Source organism: Zeugodacus cucurbitae, chromosome 4 (genome assembly GCF_028554725.1).
Source record: "Zeugodacus cucurbitae isolate PBARC_wt_2022May chromosome 4, idZeuCucr1.2, whole genome shotgun sequence".
Taxonomy (NCBI): domain Eukaryota; kingdom Metazoa; phylum Arthropoda; class Insecta; order Diptera; family Tephritidae; genus Zeugodacus; species Zeugodacus cucurbitae.
This window is the reverse complement of record NC_071669.1, coordinates 39,824,376-39,846,660: the sequence shown is the minus strand read 5'-3', so window position 1 is coordinate 39,846,660 and position 22,285 is coordinate 39,824,376. Positions and strand designations below refer to the sequence as shown.

Genomic DNA, 22,285 nt, shown 5'->3' with positions numbered 1-22,285 from the left:
CTTTAATTCTTCTTCTTCTTCTTGACTGGCGTAGACACCGATTACGCGGTCATAGCCGAGTCCACAACAGAGCGCCACGCATCTCTCCTTTTAGCAGTTTGGCGCCAATTGGTAATACCAAGTGAAGACAGGTCCTTCTCCACCTGGTCCTTCCATCGGAGTGGAGGCCTCCCTATTCCTCGGCTTCCACCAGCGGGTACTGCATCGAAAACTTTCACTACATGACCTAGCCAACGTAGCCGCTGTCTTTTTATTCGCTGGACTATGCCTATGTCGTCGAATAACACATACAGCTCATCATTCCATCTTCTGCGGTATTCGCCGTTGTCAATGTGTAAGGGACCATAAATCTTCCGCAATACCTTTCTTTCGAAAACTCCTAGTGCCGTCTCATAGGATGTTGACACCGTCCACGCTTCTGCACCATAAAGTAGGACGGGAATGATGAAGGACTTGTAAAATTTAGTTTTTGTTCGTCGAGAGAGGACTTTACTTTTCAATTGCCTACTCAGTCCATAGTAGCACCTACAGGCAAGAGTGATTCTACGTGGGATTTGAAGGCTCTTCCTATTCATTGATTATTCGTTTTTATGTGGTGGGTCCCAAACCCTACGCACAACCGCATAAGCGAGATTCGCCTTCTCACTTTAGCTCGCCTCCAAACGGATGTCTTTTGGCTACCCAGAGGATACTTGGCCTAAGACCGGAAGTCGTGAGCTGCTTGAGCCACATGCAAAAGAATCGTTCCTGGCCACTCCCAAGTGAATGACAGTCAGAAACTTTCCTCACTTACGTAAACTTCTACATATGACGCCATCCTCCCAGTCTTTATACGAGTAAGGAAAAACACCAGAAAACTTAAATATCATAGTAAAAATGCCACACAAGGGCTACATTCAAATTTGTATACAAAATTTGAAATGGTATTCTCACTTATGGATAAAAAAAAACCATAACTCAGAAACTACTCGACCAATTTCCACGAAGTTCGTTTCCATTTCCATAGCATCTTAATTCTAAAGTAATAATACATTGATGTCCAACTGATTCGTTCACTTAGCAATCATTAAATTATGCAGGAGTGAATGTTTCGGAAGAAAACTTGACACAAATACTTTATTTCTAATGTGGCATAGCCCACTTAGAAATCACTGAAATCGGACTATAACTTTTTAGGAGCCTAGATATGGAACATCAGGACCTCGAAGTTTACGGTTAATTTGTTATAGAAAATAACTAGAAATTCAAAGTATCCAGCTCCCATATACCTCATATTCGGATTCTCAAACTTCCGGTGTAAAGTCCACCACTATATATATAGGTTAGTATGTGAGATATCTTAGCAATATTAAGTAAACATAAAAACTGGGATGTTGCTTGGTGTCAAAAATACATAGTTGAAATCAGTCAATAAATTACCCCAGTCCCCATATACAATAAGATGACTCACACATATTCTATCTGAAAAGTTATGACGATGAAGTCCAGAACTTTTTCTAGCTTGCACGTGAGCATATTCGAAGAAGAATTAAGCTTCTGTAGCTTGAAAGATACTATTTTCACCGTATACCATTGGGAGTTCATAATGTCAATATATTCCCAGGCTTGCGAAGACAGCTCAGAAAAAACTACTTTCATCAACGTTAATGAAAATATATTGTAAACATTGTGTGACAATAAAAAAATAATAGAAAAATCAACTTTCTAGGTTGCATACGTGCATTGAAGTTAAATAATTTATGCATAAATCCGTTAAAGTGTCAAACAACTTTTGCTTCAAATCATCCATACCTCTAAATGCAACTGCATCGCCATGATATTACGCATAAATAATAAGTTTGCTGAGATACCAACTGTGTCCACATCTTCTTTATCTAATATATGCTCACACGTATACAATACACACTCAATTGCTAAGAAATAAACAACAACAACATAATAAAGTTTATAGTTTACTTTTCGCTTACAAGTCAAGGCCGCCATTGTCAATAACACACAGTGTGAATGTCGGGCTCAACAGGTGTGATATATGCTCGCTTCCCTCTGTGCAAACAAACTAATGATGCGGACAACTCATTTGCTTACAGCTGTGTCTTTAACAATTAGCATCTAACTATTTATAAAACAAGCAAAGAATATAGTTATCACGCTGCGGCACATTACCCCCACCACACACGTTTCCGTCCACAAAAGTTTTTTCCCACAGAGGGAGCTGGCGGCGAATGTTACAAATCCATTTCGAACGCCACAATTAATTCTGATTAATCACAATGAGGCCACACCTGTGTCGCTTTTACAAGTGCTGCGCAAACAGATACACCGCAAGCTTCTTATTATGTAATTATGTTCGTATATGTGTAAGTGTGTTCATTCAGCAGAAATTCAGCGTAAAATGAATCAGAGCCAGTACGTGCACATTGGCACAGAAATAATAATAATAATAATAGCAATAATAGCAAAGCGTTTATTGTCCAAGCCAACGCGTTCGCTTTTGATCAGCACTCACAGTTAATTACAAAATCAAAGCGTAGAAATGTGTGGCTTGAGCAAAAAACTTGTTATGCTCGCATGGCAATCGCATAGTGGCCGGTAGCGTGTCACGCAGGCGCATATCTCTTTGCGCTGTCGCAATTCGGCTGCATTTAAGCGTTTTTTCCCAAGAACTATTGCATGCGGCAGCCGCTTAGCGGCACCGGAAAAAGGCGAACCTTCAAACGAATTGTTTACGTCTTTTTAGTTTCATTCACACAACTCAATTTAATTGCAGCAGGAAACGTGTACATTTTAACCAAAAATACTAAGCTGTTTACCTGCCTTTAACTGAATTAAAGTTAATCGCTCAAATTGTAGTTATACGCGCTTGTCTTCATACATGTTGGTTTGTGCTTGGCAATTACCGAAATTATTGAGCGCGCAGCAGATTTATAATCTAATTTTCGCACTCAGCATTAATTATGAGCGGCCTAGGCCTGTGGCCGTTAATGCATTGGTTTTAATTGATGCTGCCGTTCGCTATTAAGCCGCATTTATCTGAGCGTGCGCTTGTTTGCAGATCTCAAATTCCGCGCTGCGTTTGTAATTAATTAGCCCGCGTTGCGTATACGCCCCACACGACCATGGCGACTACTATAGCTCACTATACATATATGTACACGTGGTGAATACCAAATGCAGTCTTTAAGCAGGCCAAATTGAACAGAAATTTAGCAGTATTAAAATGGACCAAATGCAATAATTTTCATAGAAGTGAAAGCAGATTTGAGCTTTTGGTAGAGTTAGCGATATGGTACGAGTTTCTAGAATTATTACCTCACATAGAGGACCGATTGGAAATGGTTATTCCGCAAATTGACCCCGCCTTAGCCATTTTATATCATTATGTCAATATGTCAAATGTCAATATAATTTTGTACACATTTAAAAAAATTATATTAAATAAAGCACTTAATAAAAAAAAAAAAACTATTTATTTTTCCTTACTTTCAGAATAAGGTACAGGTCTCTAGACTGAGTAAACCCTGTAAACTGTCTGTACATGCAATTTTCTAAATCGTTCTACTCGTTGTAGAGACATTGCCCTAACTTAATTTTGGAAGAATCAATCAGCCGACAAAATGTATTTTATGACTTCGGCACGAATATTCGCCTAGGGCCCGCCATCGGTTAATGGATAGCTCGCTTAAACCTTCTTTCCATCAAGCTCACAATAACAAGTCAAATTGTGTAGTCAAATCTGGAAAAATGGGTAACCAATCGACGACACCTCCCTTTCATATCAAACTTTCTGATAATTCTTCTTGCTGTAGGACGATATACAGTAGCTAGAAAAAGTAAGTTATCAAAACAGCAAGCACTTTTTGAAATGCTCTCAATATTTTTCCATTATCGAAAATACATTTTTTGGTATATGTTCGGAAAGTACCGTTATCAAAGTACCGCAGTTGATGATCAAGTAAATCAAGAAATAATTACTGAAAATTGTAAAGTATGAGCAATTCACGAATTAGGAGCTTTCGAACATAATCACTTTGCATAAAAAAGACCACAGGCAGCGAAAATTTTAATAGAAGTCAGGTCGCAATATGGAATGTTATGGTAGGTCACAAAAAAGAAAATGGAGTCTTTAGGAAGAAGAGAGAAATGCGCCAAAAATTACAACGGGGAGTGTTGAAAAAATAATTTTTAATATTTACAAATGTGATTCAAATCTGTACCAAAAATTTGAGCACAGCATATAAAAGAAGTCAAGAAGGTCCCCTCAGTGTACACTGTAACAAATTGAGCCAAGCAAATATTCATGGCCGCGTTGCAAGTAAGTACCCTACCTAAATGAGGCAAATAAGCAAAAACGATAAGCATTTAATAAAAAGCGTCTATTAATACCTTAAAATTGTTGGCATAAATTGATCTGGACTGATTCGTCAATGATCAGACCTCGTTATTCCTATTCCATGGTTTACGTAGTGCGCTCACCCATAGAAGGGCAGTCATACAAGCGCACCCTACCCACCATTACGTCGGTGGAAAAGTGCTTAATGATTTGGGGTTGCTTATCTGTGAATGGCCCAAGCAATATTGCGGTGCTGGAAGAAAAATTTACTGCTGAAGTTTATGTTAAAATTTTAAAGGAGCTCGCCATCACGTCAAAAATGGAGAATGACCGATTTAAGGGTTGCATCTATAACATTTGGATAAATTTTGCTCAAAACCTGTACTTGAAGCTTGTCAATTTCTCGCAAAAACGATTGGGTCATTGTTTTCATTTTATAAAATCAATGTATTTGTTTTTTGTTTTAAAAATTCTTTAATTTGATACTGTGGAATATGGTCTTTATAAAAACAACACCTTATTATTAACTTGCCAGGATTTTTATCCCAATTTGGCGAGCACGCTTTGTGACCAACATCTATCTATTGCGATTTTTCATCAACAGTTCCATTTTGTCAGAAAAAGATATATTACTGTTTATTGAGCGCCAACAGCCTATTAAACGCTTCTTCTTGAGATCGATTGTAGCTCAGTCAGATGTTGACGCTAACACCTAGCCAATAACGCTCCATTTTACGTATTTTTCGACTTCAAACGAAACAACAATGTTGCGCTGTCACAACGGTGTTGCCGATAACGAACGCAAATCGAAATCCATACTAATCTTGGCGGCGGTAAGTGATAGCCAATGGTCTTGGCCAAATTGTGCATTTACCGCCAACTTTAATTAATTGAACAAGAATAATTACGGTGTTTTCGACGTCAAATTGCTGCGTGTGCGACTAAAAAGGAAGTGCAAAATTGTATTTTCGCCAATCACTGCACATTTTGACAGTGAAAAACGTAAAGTGAAACACCAGCTGAGTTTGACGTTGTTTTGGAAACCTGTCGAATAGAGTTATTAAATGAAATATCTAAAGTTGGGGTTTCCATATAGTTGAGTGCATATTCTCAATTGCAGTTAAGCTTGTTGTTGCTGCACACTTTTTAAATTTATGAAAATGTCTCTTAATAATAATATTTTTATTTGTTTGATTTTTCTTTAAACACCAAAAGCGCTGATGTTTAGTGTTTAATTGCACACTAGCTGTATATATACGTACACATGTCCATAAATGTAGTTACAAAATGTATACATGAATGAACAAGCGGTTTACGCAAATATGCGTAAATTATTGAATTAATCTTCAGACACGCACACTGTAATTATAAATGTAAGTCGGACATTTGGCACGTAGCAACCTGCTGATGGCAAGCGTCTAAGATACTTTGTTGTTATTGTGGTTACGCAATGCACTATTGAATGAATTCATTTTTAAATTAGTTAATTAAGTCAATTTCTTTTTCAATATCAAACTCCTGGTTGACTACAGACCTGATACTGCAACGAGCTTTCATATTTGCCAGACATGACCCCGTGAGGATTAATTCTATTTCCAAAAATAAAGAGAACCTTAAAGAGCCGTCGATTTACAAGCAAACTAGAAATCTTTGCCCAAACCACAAAGGCTATATATATCAAGTGTGAGAAATGTTTCAACGATCGGTAAAAGCGCTTCCATAATTGCATACTATCAACTGAGAACTATTTGAAAGAGACAACATTAAGGGGCTATACCAGTGTGACATTTTCAAAAAATCGATTTTTTTATTTTTTGCTTATTCGATATTCAGTTATAGGAAATACAGAGGTAGTCAAAATTATTTACACATCGGACGTTTTTTTACAAGTTTCACACAAAAAGCTTTCGCTTGTTGTTGTTGTTGTCACAGGGTAACAAAATGCTATGTTGTTGTAAACCTTGATCTATTCGTGAGCGAAAGAAGTCAGTTTGGCTAGAATTGCTGGAAATATGGCGGAGATATAAGCAAATGAACTGAAGACTCGCAGTAGTCAAAAGTATTTACACACAACATAAACTCTATTATCCTGTTCTTATTTAATGATAACTATAACATTTTAATGTTCAGTATAAATTCCTATTCTAAGGCGATAAATTCATAATGGGTTACATTACCATTGGCATTAATACCAGCCTGCTTTATGGTCCGAATTGATTCAACCCAATTGTGCGCTAAGTTAACTGTTAATTTTGACCAAATGTTGGTAATTTCGGCGTTTTCGGTTATTATATCAATTGTCCTCTGATATTTAACGAAAGACCAATCATTTTGACTAAAGTTTTGGTCAGAGCTTTGCGGAGGTCAACTTGATTTGCTTCATTCAAACTTTTGAAGGTAAAGATCCTTCATGAAATGGAGCATTATCCTGTTGTAAAATGTAGTCAACAGTTGGAAAAGGCCGACAGACCACTATAATGGCATGGTCATGTGAATTCTAATATATCCGGATGATTTAGGGTCTCTAAATTAGTACCAAATCTCCACAACAGAAGTAAAGAAAATTCCCCCAAAAAATCATAAGGTCACTCCCGACTCTATTTAGCGTCTAAACCTCTTCTTCTAGCGTCTTATTCCTCTTCTCACGTGGTAAAGGCATAAAGCGTATACTAAAGAAGCCCTGGAACTAAAATTCATGCATGCATTTTAAGGCAAATGAGAGGCATACCGCTTTTTTTGGTTTCGGAAATAAAACTTTTTTGTTTTCGGTAGTGGTCAACTTTATGCACAACGTATGTATTTATGTTTCTATTTTTAAATGTCCTTAGGAGTGTAGCATCATTGGCTGTTCATTAGACCGGACTTAATTTTTTTTTTTTGCAAAAAGAGTGTACCGCCCCCGCAAATTTTTCCTTTTTATGCCAATAACGAAATTCCAAAATCTTAAACTGATTGCCCTAGGTTAAGGCGTGGCACATGCCCACTAAAGTGGCTAAAACCGGTTTATATGGACTTTTCAAGAGACAAGGCACGAAAATATAAGTAAAATGTTTCATATATGTCTTTAGTATATTATTATATTGAAATTAACTTACCTTTAATGATTAATATTCTTTATAATCATTTAAACTTAAGCGCAAAGGTCTGATGGATTAATGCTACAGTATTTTTTCCTATACTCAGTTACTGTTTGCATAAAAGTTTTAAAACATAAGCCTTTAAAAAAATCGCAAAAAGGCAACTCTGTATACTTATATTTAAATCGTAAAATAAAATGTTGGCAAAGAAAAGCGAAGAAATACTCGTATTGAGAAAGAGGTAATCCGAAAAGGAAAGCAGGATGAAGAACAATTTCAAGTAACAGCGAATGATTTGAGTGACAATACTGAAGAACTAATTGATGTATACGATGATAATACTGATCAAACTGCTAACTGTAGCTTTCAACAAAAAAACAGAAAACGAGGAATGAAACATTTTATCACTTCAAAGCTTGTTGCGACCTTAGACAAGTGCAAAGTCAGTGATAGGGACGCAGTACGTATTCTGATAGCTGCGGCTGAAGCATTGGAACATGATATCAGTACATTGGTAATCAGCAAGACATCGATTCGGCTTTGCCGTAAACAAATTCGTTCGGAAACTGCTGCAAAACTGATGACGGATTTTAAAAACAGCAATATAAATCAAATTACGGTACATTGGGATGGAAAAAATTTACCGTCAATCACAGGAAACGCAAAAGTGGACAGATTGTGATAACAACAGATGGCATTGAACATCTACTTGGAGTACCTGCCCTGTCAGCTGGTACTGGCAAAGAACAGACTTACGCCATACTCGAACTATTAAAGGAATGGAATCTAACAGAAAAGGTATTTAAAAGTAATTTCTTATAATAGTAAATATTAACAACATTCTTTCCGAACAAGGTAGAAGCTTTATGTTTTGATACTATCGCGACAAATACACCCTTAATTGATTTAAATTTTATTAAAAAATATTATTAAATTCAATGAATTGAATGAAATAATAAGCAATGAAGTAACGCTCAAGTTTTCGAAACACTTGTGGTACCTGACACCTGAAGCAGCAGGTCTTTCATTTTTTGATAATGCTGTAGACCTTGGAGAAAAGAGAAAAATGGTTGAAAATCTCAAAAAAGAACAAAATAATGAGAATAAAAGAATAGTAACAAACATGAATGAATTAAACCAAAACAATATTTCAGATTTTGTTAACAAAAAAACAATGAGCTTTTTCGAAAGATTTAATATTCAAACTAACTTTCTAAAACTTGACCCATCCAAGTGGCACAATGAATCCGAATTTCAAAAAGGAATGAATATTGTGAAAAACTTACATGTTGTTAATGATACCGCAGAGCGTTTTGTAAAACTAATGGAAGAATATAATGCAGCTCTAACAAAAAACGAAGAAGAGAAACAATATATCTTGCAAACAGTAACTGAATATAGGAAAAAATACGCTAGCATTAATAAATCAGACCTTTGCGCTTAAGTTTAAATGATTATAAAGAATATTAATCATTAAAAGTAAGTTAATTTCAATATAATAATATACTAAAGACATCTATGAAACATTTTACTTATATTTTCGTGCCTTGTCTCTTGAAAAGTCCATATAAACCGGTTTTAGCCACTTTAGTGGGCATGTGCCACGCCTTAACCTAGGGCAATCAGTTTAAGATTTTGGAATTTCGTTATTGGCATAAAAAGGAAAAATTTGCGGGGGCGGTACACTCTTTTTGCAAAAAAAAAAAATTCCCATACAAAAAAAGACCAGTCTACTGTTCATGCAATATGCTGATTCGATGATGCTGCAATATTAAGAGGACTAATTGTGGGATTTTGTATGACAGTTCCTACTAATATTCTGCATTCTCTTTGAGTTATCACAGGTTTCCGCCCAATTATCTTTAAATTGCCCTTGCAATACTTCGTTTCCTTCTTTTTAATAACATTATAAACAGTATTCCATCAAATTCTAAAGGGTGATTTTTTAAGAGCTTGATAACTTTTTAAAAAAAAAAACGCATAAAATTTGCAAAATCTCATCGGTTCTTTATTTGAAACGTTAGATTGGTTCATGACATTTACTTTTTGAAGATAATTTCATTTAAATGTTGACCGCGGCTGCGTCTTAGGTGGTCCATTCGGAAAGTCCAATTTTGGGCAACTTTTTCGAGCATTTCGGCCGGAATAGCCCGAATTTCTTCGGAAATGTTGTCTTCCAAAGCTGGAATAGTTGCTGGCTTATTTCTGTAGACTTTAGACTTGACGTAGCCCCACAAAAAATAGTCTAAAGGCGTTAAATCGCATGATCTTGGTGGCCAACTTACGGGTCCATTTCTTGAGATGAATTGTTCTCCGAAGTTTTCCCTCAAAATGGCCATAGAATCGCGAGCTGTGTGGCATGTAGCGCCATCTTGTTGAAACCACATGTCAACCAAGTTCAGTTCTTCCATTTTTGGCAACAAAAAGTTTGTTAGCATCGAACGATAGCGATCGCCATTCACCGTAACGTTGCGTCCAACAGCATCTTTGAAAAAATACGGTCCAATGATTCCACCAGCGTACAAACCACACCAAACAGTGCATTTTTCGGGATGCATGGGCAGTTCTTGAACGGCTTCTGGTTGCTCTTCACCCCAAATGCGGCAATTTTGCTTATTTACGTAGCCATTCAACCAGAAATGAGCCTCATCGCTGAACAAAATTTGTCGATAAACACATTTCGAACCGAACACTGATTTTGGTAATAAAATTCAATGATTTGCAAGCGTTGCTCGTTAGTAAGTCTATTCATGATGAAATGTCAAAGCATACTGAGCATCTTTCTCTTTGACACCATGTCTGAAATCCCACGTGATCTGTCAAATACTAATGCATGAAAATCCTAACCTCAAAAAAATCACCCGTAATAAATTTTAACTAACTCCGAAGCCTAAACCCGAGTCTTAAACTTAGTAACAGTCTCCAATCTAGTTATAATCGATAATTCCTTTGTTTTCGATATTTTATTTACCAATTTTTATATTTTAAGGCTGAGTTAGGTTGTTAAGAATGCAATAGAATCAAATTACTACTTTTGCTCAAACCAAATCCAAGCATAAAGGCTAAATCGCCGTGTGTAAATACTTTTGACGCAAAAAAAATGTGTGTAAATACTTTTGACTACTGCGAGTCTTCAGTTCATTTGCTTATATCTCCGCCATATTTCTAGCTATTCTAGCCAAACTGACTTCATTCGCTCGGGAATAGATCAAGGTTTACAACAATAGCAAAATTACCCTGCGACAACAACAACAACAAGCGAAAGCTTTTTCTGTGAAACATGTAAAAAAACGTCCGATGTGTAAATAATTTTTACTACCTCTGTATATTTAACTTTAATATCATTTTTGATTTTTTTTGTTTCAGCAACTTATTTGGCCGGAATCATGTCTGCAATTAGAGAACTTTTTTTTTGGCACCTCCGAAGATGGTATTTTTGTAAAAAAAGTTTGAAATATAGTTGAAAATATACCTTATTATGAGCAAAAAGTTTCGAAACAATCAATCGAGTACTTTCTTTTAAAAAAATTCACGAAAATCACCGAATTTTGCATAGGTTACACTGGTATACATATATATACACTTAATTTAGACTAATGAATATTTTTTTTTTTTTTTTTTTTCAAAAAGAAAATTCCATTTATTTTCTAACAGATTAACTAATAATGTTGATTGGGCATACTTTTTGAAGGTAGCAGATGGAAATGATTCCATGCACTTTATATTTTTTTGTGAAAATTCTTAATATTTTCAAAAACACTCCTCATAATTGTACGCTTAGCACTGCCTTGTCTGTTTCTGTACTAGCTCTTTTCCTTATTGTCCGATAGCTAGAATTCCATACACTATAATTTCAACTTCTTGCACAAGTAATCGAAACTAACGAAATCATTTGAAAAGTGCAGAATTTTTCATTAATCCGCTTCCTGACAAACTCTGCTGTTATTTATTTGTTAAGCGTTAAGTTGCCTACCGATTGCCAAATGCTGCTATAATTTCGTCAGTATTGACGACTGCAAAGCACTTTATACACTATTAACGCAATATGCACATACATAATGCATGATGAATGCGCTACAAAAAAGTTTTGTTTACCTCTGTACACATTATACATGCAAACTTATGCTTACGGCAGTACTTACCATTCAACTGTATATAGATATATGTATGTGTGTGTGTGTGTGTGTAACCGATTGCAATGCAGTAGTTGAACCAATTCGCGCGTCACAATTCACAACCGTAAATCAACAGCAATGAGTGACGCTTTTGTTTCAACTTAACCCAGCCCATGTCTGCAACTCAAGTCTGTGGCAAGGTGCTTGCGTACATATTGGCAATCATTAAAATGAAAACAGCAAGCGTACATATTGAACTGGTACACAAATCTACTTATATACTCGTATACCCCCATGGTATTTAATACAACAAAAAAGTTGCAGCGATTGCGGTAAAAAGTGTTTTTATTCGGTTCATTAGGATTTCGTTAGTTGCTTTTGTTTGTTGATTTTTACTTATTTATAGAAGAAGTGTGTTGCAGCCACATTTTTTGTTTGTTATAAATAAGTTCATACGTAAGCAAGTGGACTGAGCGATAATTTGAGAATTAGATATGCATTTGTATTGCATAAAAATGTATATAGTTTTGCCCCAGAGCCTAATATACTTTAAATTATTAGTTGAGGGTATTGACAGCATTTCAGAGTTACAAAAATTTTATGTTTATTGCTACGATTACGTATACTCTTCTTAAAAATTGTGAAATCGGCAAAATGTGTAATTATAATTTATGTTGAATTTATGATGATATGAACATTCACTCGAATTGGAAAGAGACGCAGCAATAAAGCTGATTTATTGAGACATGTTTATTGTGTTCTTCTTCTTTTTTTTGGCACTACAAGCGTGGGTCGTTCGGGCCGAAAACACAAAACTTCGCCAGTTGCCTCTAAGCTTTGCAAACGCCAATTCTACATCCTTATTTCAGGCATGTTCCTATGCACATGGTCCTACTATTCGATGCGTCTGCGCCTTTGCTTCCATTGTGCACCCATGCGTCTCGAATCGAAGGAGATTTTAACCGGAAAAATGTATTCTATACATACGACATGGCCCAATCAATAAATTCGTTGGATTTTTATGCATTAATAGTTCCGTTTCCTTCGGTACTCCTCGATCACACGGACAGCTCCCAAGATCTTGCGGAGCACAATTCTCTCGAATGCTACAAATACTCATCTCTGCTTGTCATCGGCAATGTTTACGCGTCCGATAATTTGACGAGATTGATGATAGACTTATTGAGCGTCGAGAGAGGAATCTAATTCTCAATTCCCTACCGATCCCAAAGTAGCAACTGCTGTTGAGAGTTATTCTACGCTTGATCTCCAGGCTAAGATTGTTGGGGTATTTATTCTGGTTCCGAGATAGACAAAGTCCTTCACGTTTGCGAATATAAGGCATCCAACAGTGACATAATTCCCAAGACAGAAGGTATGTTTGTGTATGACCTCTAGGGAAAAAAATATGCTGGTTCAACAGTGTTGACAACTATGCTATCTTCATTTACTGAATATATGGGTCCGGCTGATCAATCCACGACTAAATTCACCCAACTGGAAACTAAACTCTTTAGCGCTGGGTAATAATATTACTATAGGTCATATATCTTTGGCATAAAAAGAGAATACAGATTCCTTCCACAGATAGCAATAGTTAGTTAAAGAAACTTCCCTCCTTTCCTATTGAATAAGTAGTTCGTTTTCAGAGTATATTTTCGAATCCTTAAAAGTGTTTACTATCGAAGATGAGTCGTATAAAATGTAGCATCTTCGGTCATTCTAATAGGAATGGTAATCTCTCTATTAATAAATATTCACCAAGCCACAAAGCAGAGGTGGCTAACTAAAAGTTGGTCTAAGGTGGGTCTAATTAACAGAAAGAGTGGTTTTATGTGCCTTTTATATAGAGCAACATCGAAGGGGCTAGGAAGTAGGAGTAGTTGTACAATATGTACAAAGGTACAATATACATATGTATGTAGGGACGCAAAAACTCGCCACCACAAAAGTGTTAAATATCAATCGATGCGCCTATAAGTATGTCACAGAATAGTTAAACTAAATTAATGTAACTATAACGGTAGATTAGCTTTATGGCGCCTAAATGTATACTCTATTTGTAATAAACTTCAGCTATAAAAATCTACACTAAACGCTTTAGTGCTAATTAGTAGATTTTTATAGCCCTGACTTGATTTTTATGAGCTCATTACAATACAAATTGGCCACAAACATTTTATAAAGCAGAGGAGAGAAAAAAATCAAACACATTAAAGTTAGCAAAGTCAATATTTTAGAGAGCAATGGCTTGACACTTTATGTGTTATTGTGCAGAGACATTGGCTGCACATACTAACTGTACATATACATATGTACACATATATTTAGATATATATAATATTAGCCATATACACAACATTAGCTGTCTATACAGTCCAACGATTGCCAAACACTTTAGTAGTCAGCAAAACTTTTAATAAATGACAAAACATTTCTTCGTCTATTTATATTACGCGTTCTCTTATACTTTTGAAAGTAGTAAAGAATACATTTTTATTGAACATCTGTCAGCTAAGACAACAAAATGCTTATGCATGTTCGTGTGGGATTGTGTGGGGAAACAGTTACACTTTATATGATGTATGCATAAATTAGTGGGGGCACTAGAAGATAGTTATAAGCGGTACATTTTCTCATACAAATAGTTTTTTGAAGACCATGTACTACTACCTAAATATATTAGTTGTAAATAAAAGTAGGCTCTTTATTATTTATAATTCATATATGTACAGTAGTTTTCCGAAATAACGAATATTCGTTTTAACGAAAACCGCTTATAACGAACAAGCAAATTTGTTACATGAGTACCTTAAATAACGAACACCGGGGAATTGTAGGTACTCGGTTTAACGAACAACATGAAGAAGACATATGAAGAAAGAGAAAGAAATCAAACAACATCGAACCAGAATTAAAAATAAAAGTTGAAAAAAATTCAAAAGAAATGGGCAAATTGAAAATATGTCGAATTTTATAAAAAAGCTTAAAATTATTGATCAACACCAAAGAGAAGTATATATGTCAGAATTGGTCCGTTTTGGAGGAATTTATTGGATTTGAATTGTTTTGTTATAGTTTTTCATTTTTCTACAAATAATTAATAAAACATTTTATTAAACTGCAATTTAGGGATATTCAACTCATTTTACCTCTAACGAAAAATTCGAAAATTCGGAAAACTACTGTATATACAGTTAGAGAGACTTCGAGTTATAGAATTCTTCATATTATACCTCGATAGTCAAATTTTGTATTCTGCTCAGGTTTAACTTACATTTCCAATTCTATAGTTCGAGTTATAGAAGTACGAGTTATGGAAGTTCTACTGTATACATATACATATATAATTTACTCGTACTTTAGTGTCTTTCAAAACAATCGAATAACGTTTCCTACTTATAATTACATCAACAACATTGTACGATTCGTAAATGTAGCCTTGAATTATTAATAATATTAACATGAATGAACTATGGCAATATGGGCATGTGCTAGTTCTAGAATTTTTCTTATACTTATTTTTAAGGAAAGTTTCCTGATATTGAAAAAAATCGATATTGATACTAAATAAAATGATTTTGAGAAAATTTTTGTTTAAAATATTTTATTTAAATAAGAATTGATCTATAAACTAGTATGTCTTTCAAGCAGAGTTCTACTCCAAAAGAAACACAAAAGAACTGCACATTTTGGTACGATTTTCCACGTGAAAACCAATTCAATGTTAGCTTCAAAACGTTTCAAAGTAAATATTAAATATTTTAACTTAAAAGCACCTGAATGCTCAAAACGCTCGAGAAAAAAACCGAAAACTCGTACAAACATACATAAGTCACAGTTATGGCTTAGTGCATAATTACATTACAGTTACATGTAATTATTATTTGTTTTTTTTTTGCCTCCACCTCTGCTGTTTTATAGCCAGACAAAGCGACGGTGTTAATGAAATGCTAATTTGGTGTGACTAAAGACAGCCGGCACTGATACCCGACCGCTGTCTACGAACAACCGTTGTCTTGTCTTTAGTTTTCGCAATGCTTACAAACTGAATTAATAACTTTTGCGTTTACACCACAATTTGCTTGAATTTACGATGTGACCACATGAAAGTTTCACTGTAATTGACTTTTATAGTTCTGCAATCTTGTTTTAATTTATATGCCAAGAGCTGTGCAAAAAATATAACAGTACTTTACTCGCATACATATTTACATATAATATATCCGTATATATTTAGAAAAAGTGAGTGTAATGGCTAAAATTTGGCTGAAGGTCACGCATAAGTAAAGCTCTGAGCAGGAGTCTGGGCAGACATAATCAGTAATTGTGTCTGAACAGGTAAAAAATTAGTCGGCAATTAGTCATCAAATTAGCGCTAATTATATAGAACTTAATTAAAATGTATACATATATTCTCATTCGATATAATCTATATTTAATTCATGTAAGTTTATGACTTTTGAATATGCAGAGTGGTTTTTTACTTAATGACATAATTAAGACAATTTTTTTTTTTTGAATTTGCTGTGGTTTGTGTGATTGCCCAACATTAGCAGAAAATAAAAGAAAAAATAAATTAATTTTGTACTATTACATTTGTTTGCTAGAAGGAAATGGTCTAAACGATCTGTCGACACAACTAGCTGCTTAAACAACTCAGAAATTAGCGTTAGGGTGGAAATGAATAAAACATTTCAAAAACAACTAAACGAAGTAGAATCATGGCTTCATAATTGGAACATCTTGGTGAATGCAACAAAATCAGGGCATATCACCTTCACCATGAAATTAGGAGATTATTCCAGTGGTAATCTCAAACTTACCAACTTAAAATAAAGACCAGAAAAATGTACTGGTCACTTGGCCCTAAATCTAAACTCAGTTTTAAAAATAATATGCTTCTATAATATATAAATCCATTTTAAAACCGCTTTGGGCTTACGGAATCCAAATCTGGGGAACTGCAAGCAAATCGAATATAGAAATAATTCAACGATACCAGTCGAAAACACTGCGGCTGATAGCAAACGTTCCATGGTTTATCAAAAATATTCATTTACACAAAGACTTCGAAATAGATATGATAAAGATATGATAATTCAAAAACTCAGTTCTAGATACATACTATGTTAACCGATTGAACAGTCACCTTAACAATCACGCCATTAACCTACTGGACAACAGTGAAGATACTCGACGGCTGCAAAGGATGCATCTCCTAGACTTACCATTTAGATCTTAATTTTAACTTTCCTTAATAAGTTATAAAATATAATAAAAAACTAAGTTATTGATATAATAGACAATCACATGCCATATTAAGTATGGTAAAGTCCGTACGCCACTTTGGAAATTGAAACGATCCACTTTTATGAGGCCCTCTCTGTCATATTGTCAACATTAGTCATAGTAGTTCCTAATGGATTTTCAAAGCAGTAAAATTTTCTTTTTATGAAACTCTAAGAGCTTTTCGACTCTTCAACAAAAATGTAATAAATTGGTTTTTTTTCAAAATATATATTAGTATAGAATATTCTTACATCAAATCTTCACATGGAATTAACTAACCACTTTTCTACTAAAAATAAAAGTATTATTTTATTAAATTAAATTTCCCAAAACTTTGAAACGAATGACCCTAATGTTAGTACATTGTCCAACTCAAATCATTATCATCACATTAACTGATGCGCACATACGGACGAACACATTAGACAGCTAAGTGTGTCTAGGTGTCTGCACAAAAACATTTGTTTATGCTAATTTTCTTTCATAAAAGTGCGCTGTATTACCAAAACTACGTTGATTTATTCCCACAAAAGCAAAAAAGTTACAACAGCGTATCAAGCGAGCGGGGAGGGAGGAAACATCTTGCTGGAAATTAGTGCTGCTAGAGAAATAAGGAAGAATGAAACGTGATTTATACACTTTTGGAGTTCAATGATGCCGTGCGAACATTACCAAATATAGCTACATATGTATAAATGAATATATACAGTGTGCTCGAATCTTGTGTATACGAGTCCGAACGAACAATTTTATAAATATTCTTAAAAATTACCACCCTAAAATTTGGTTCATATAAGAAGTGGTTTAAGTTCAAGGTTTTACATGTTTGATTTAATCTTACCGCTGTGGCTATATTTAAAATCAATATCATTAGTCACATATTAATTAAGTTTCAAGCAATCAAAAATACTTCATTCTGGAACCATATTGTATGTTATTATTTATCTAACATACATACATATATATGTTGATATATATGTTATGAGTGCTCGTGTTCTCAAGTCAAAAGGTCTGATAAACGCTTTTGGCGCTAATTAAAGAACCACAAAGAATTAAAAATAAGATAAATACAACATGTGCGATTAATGAGCCAAAGCGAATAAATTGTAATAAAAAGTACTAAAATGGAATATAGAAAAATCTAATAAACAAGTTATTAAAATCCAAAACAAAGTTTTCTTTAAAAAATTTAATGAAGTTTATAGTTTCCAAGGCGAAGTGAAATTTAATAATAATTCGTATATCTCTTTTGTTTTACTTGAAAATCTCATAAATCATAACAATGATAATCGTTTTCAAATTCTACTTGCTTGAATTCTAATCTTCCCTGTTTTGGTACTCAAATAGTACTACTCTCCTAGCAGATGGTAACACCATTTGATCCCTTAACACAGCATTATATTCATTAGTGCAATTTTCTTCTTCCAGTGGATTAAAATGTGTTGTTAAAGGTTTTTCCCGTTCAGCGAAATACCTTCCTTTTTGTGTTTTCGAAGAGAACGCTCTACGCAATTATTTTTGTGAAAAACCTTCTCAATTTGATTTGAGTCCGTTTATAAAAAACAATAGCATCGACCTAGCAGAGGTAAACTTTTAATTACGTCTGTATCTTGACCTGAAAACCGTTGTTCCCTTTTTTCAAATTGTCCTAAAATTCATATTTATAGCTTTTTTCTTTGGAAAGCAATCAAAATCTGTTAAAATATAATATGATATACATATGATATTTTTTCGACCCTGAAATGGAATTCCAGAGGAATAACAATATTAAAATTGCTTATTGAAAGTCCGTTCTATTTTAAATACTAAAAGTGATTTCCAATTTATGACTCCTCTCACTTTTTTGCACTCTTTCATTTATCAAATTACTCAATTTGTACAGACTCTCGAATATTCAAATATTTCGAAAACAAATGTGTCTGCGTTTTACTACTTGGCAGAAGGTACTGCTTTACTACTGTTTAAGAAGTTATGCTAGAAACCAGCAAATATTATATTTTCCATAGTGAAGAGCGCTCTCCAGGGATCTATCTTATCTCAGGATCTCTTGTGTTCAATAATTCTGAGATCGTTTTGGAACACTATACGATTAAAAATGCTGTGTGCTAAGGAACTTGCAGATACGTTTGAAAAAAATTGAGATGCCTAATCTAGTAGTGTTTTGTAAATAGCGGAAAAGAATAACTCATTCTGAATTATAAAAATTAAATCTGCGAATAACATCTTAATACCACAGCACAGTGAACAATTTATTTAATTATAACGATAATATTATTTTATATATACTAGCATAATAATAATTCAAATTAATGTTGCTACAAATTTGAGTGAAGGTTGCTCATTTACGATATTTTCCGCCTCGAAGTGTTAAGTGGCCACTGTCGGCTGTGTGCCCTATCTCGCCGCAGAGCTTCCAAGCCTTTGTTTTTACAGCAAACAATTTGTTAACTTGGTCAGTTATACTGCTGACCTACAACTACGTCAGTAAATTGTGGGAGTTGGCATGGAGTCGTTCCTCTTCAGTGCACATTTGCTTGTTTGGTGCGCTATTTCCACGTACTTTTGGTTCACTTTACGCATTTTCTTAAATTATGGGTCCATTGTGTTTGGTATTTTGAGTGCCGCATGAAAAATCATCTCAAAACTTCTTGCAAGAAACAGAAAAAATTGTAAAAAATAGTTTCCACGACATAAAAAATAACACAAGTCGGTCGGTGATATAAAATAGAAGACAATTTCCAAGTTTGGCATAGTTTTCTGGCAGCAACCGCATTGACATCATTTCCAAAAAGTAGCTTAAAAAACACCAAAAAAGCAATATGTGTAACTTGGTAAGTTTACTAAATAAGTATTCTGAAATACTGCAGTTCTCGCTAAGCGCTTTTCATTTTCATCTTTAGTCTGTGCTTTTCGCCTTCATCCTTTCGATCGCCGTGATCCAGGCGCGTCCAAGTCTGAAGTATCTTCCAACTGTAGCTGAGCATGTGGAGTACACGCCCACTGTGGTCGGACACACCGTACACTCACTGCCCACCGCAGTTTCGCACCAGAGTCAAACTATTGTGCATGAGAAGCGTCCCTACCTCCGTCCCATCGTGGAACACACACCCATAATTAAGACGTACTCGCCCGTTGTGAAGTCTTATTCGCCGGTGATTAAAACTTATGCGCCCAGCACAAGTGTAGCTTGGCCGTCTGTTTCATATGGACCGGCGTATCCTTCAGCTTACGCTGGTGTGTATGACGGTTGGAGTTCGCCCAGCCTGAAGAGTGTGTATGGCGGCTGGAGCTCCGGTTGGAAGCCAAGTACTGCTTATGAGGATTGGGATACTTGGGCATTGAAGAAATAAGTTGCAGAAAATAGTGGAAACGAAGTGAAAATTTGGTGTAAATTAAGAAAACATTGAACACGATATTGAAAAAGTGATTGAATACTAATAATGATGTACACATTAAGACAGTGAATGGTAGTAAATAAAGCATATAAAGCTTCATATATTGTGTTTTATCCAAATGCGAGGAATAATTTTTATTGCCATTATCGAAACATGGTTCTGTTCAAAACGATATTTAATTATCAGTTATATAAACAATGTAGCCCAGTTACCAGTTACCAAATACCGAACCTAAACTTGAATAAGCATTTTTTAGAACAGAATGACTAGGAACTTAAAACATTGTTAATCGAATGATTACTAAAATCTAGATCAAACCATGAAATCAATACATCTAGCAATCCCTTTAAGAACGGATGGAAGAGATATCTCGTTTCAAATGAAACTAACTCTCTTTGTAGTTAATGGTACACCGTCAATTTAGACGGAAAAACTATATCGATGAACTACCTAGTCTCAGTCTAGGAACTAGAAAAAAAGAAGCGCCAATTACATTCATATATCTATAGAACATATTTCGAACCAAATCAATATTTTACCTTAGTAAAGATTTGAACACTTGAAAACTACATTAGTTTCCCACAATTCTAAAAATAAGATATATTCAGTCTGACTAACTGTTGTTGGCGGCTGAGGAAATATCTTGTCTCAACAGCCCAAAATCACAACTACCAATAACAAAAAAGTCGAATAGTGGATATACCTCAGTATGTATCTCACTTCCAAGTAAAAACTTTGGTAGAATAGCTCTGATTTACCATACAGAGGACAGAAAAAAGAGCAACCCAGGACACAGGTAGAAGCGAGAGTTTCTTTTTTAAATAATTTATTTAACAAATCGTTGATTTTAAAAGTCAACAACGTTATTTTCTAACTATTCTACAAAATTAGGGTATTCGTTTTATCACAAAATCAGGGTACAAAATCTTTCGTCCATTTCTGTTCTTTTTCGTCGTCCGTTTACCAGGATGAGTAGTGGGTGTCATAAGCCAAAGGTGCAGCATAACTGTGCACAACTGGAGCAGCTGCGTATGATTTGATGACGGGGGCGGCTGCGGCATATGAGGTGTGCACCAGAGGAGCAGAGTGGATGGTCTTCACTACTGGGGCGGAGACATAGCTGGTCTTCACAACTGGGGCCACCACATCCTCCACAACATGAGCTGAGCTGTGCACAATCGACTGGCTTTGATGGGAGACAGCGGTGGGAATGCTCTTCACCACGGAGCCAACTTTAGCCAAGACGGGTTCATGGTAGGCAACGGCTGCTGGAGCGGAGTACACAACTGGACTCTCATACAAGTGGCTTGGGGCAGCAGCGGCAACGGCGACGAGGGCAGCAAGGACAAACTGTTGGAAGATTGAAGAATTGGATTGTTAAAATATTTCCAAAAAGGTTGCTAGAAGAAGGTAGTCCTGTCAATAGGGAACCTTTAACTTACCAATTTGTACATTTTGTTAATTTTTGTGTTTTGAGTTCGTAAGAAAGAACGATTTTTGACTTATGAGCGTTGTTAGCTGATTGATGTCTTTCGGTTGAGTATCCAACGCTTTTATACGCTTTAGAGTTTATGCTTTGAAAGTCAATAAAAACACAATAGAAACATTAATAGAGGCATTTCAATAATCGTAACAATAACAAAAATGCTACAAAAAATTCACTGAAACGTGCAAGTCATATACGACGACGCATGCGCAGACGGCGTTTAAACTACTCGTAGACACACACAATAGAACAACGCGTGATTGTGAGGGCGATTACTCATACACGTACACTGCGCAGGTGCGCGCTCTTTCACACCGCATAGTGGGAGCTGAAAGCAATTACGGCGTGAAGTTCAGATGAAAACACACAAAAATAAAAAAAATAATAATAAACGAAAAAAATGAATGCATTAGACCAAAGAGGCGAGACTCACTCTTATTTTCATGACGCCGCGGTAATGCGTTCATTAGCTGGTGGCCGAGCTTTGGCCGACGCTTGAAGTCGCGGCTTGTAATTACCCGCAACCTCGCACGTCTACCCCGAAAAGGTTATTGTGACGCTGTCTTGCGATAGAACAACAACAACAACCA

General features: G+C 35.3%; 2 protein-coding genes across 3 annotated transcripts; one reads left to right on the top strand and one right to left on the bottom strand.

Annotated features, from left to right (window-relative positions):
• Nucleotides 1-19,498: 19,498 nt before the first annotated feature.
• Nucleotides 19,499-20,308, top strand: LOC105214447 (uncharacterized). Its single transcript, XM_011187884.3, has 2 exons — nucleotides 19,499-19,645; nucleotides 19,715-20,308. Exons 1-2 carry the CDS (start codon nucleotides 19,634-19,636, stop codon nucleotides 20,162-20,164), a joined length of 462 nt encoding a protein of 153 aa, XP_011186186.1. The 5' UTR covers nucleotides 19,499-19,633; the 3' UTR covers nucleotides 20,165-20,308.
• Nucleotides 20,309-21,018: 710 nt separating this feature from the next.
• Nucleotides 21,019-21,802, bottom strand: LOC105214445 (pupal cuticle protein G1A). 2 transcript variants are annotated; one of them, XM_054229154.1, is made up of 3 exons: nucleotides 21,652-21,789; nucleotides 21,350-21,559; nucleotides 21,019-21,319 (listed from the first exon to the last, which is right to left on the bottom strand). In XM_054229154.1, exons 1-3 carry the CDS (start codon nucleotides 21,661-21,663, stop codon nucleotides 21,170-21,172), a joined length of 372 nt encoding a protein of 123 aa, XP_054085129.1. In that variant the 5' UTR covers nucleotides 21,664-21,789; the 3' UTR covers nucleotides 21,019-21,169. The 2 variants fall into 2 exon arrangements, with proteins under 2 accessions (XP_054085129.1, XP_011186181.1); XM_011187879.3 differs by having other exon boundaries at nucleotides 21,019-21,559; nucleotides 21,652-21,802.
• Nucleotides 21,803-22,285: the final 483 nt, after the last annotated feature.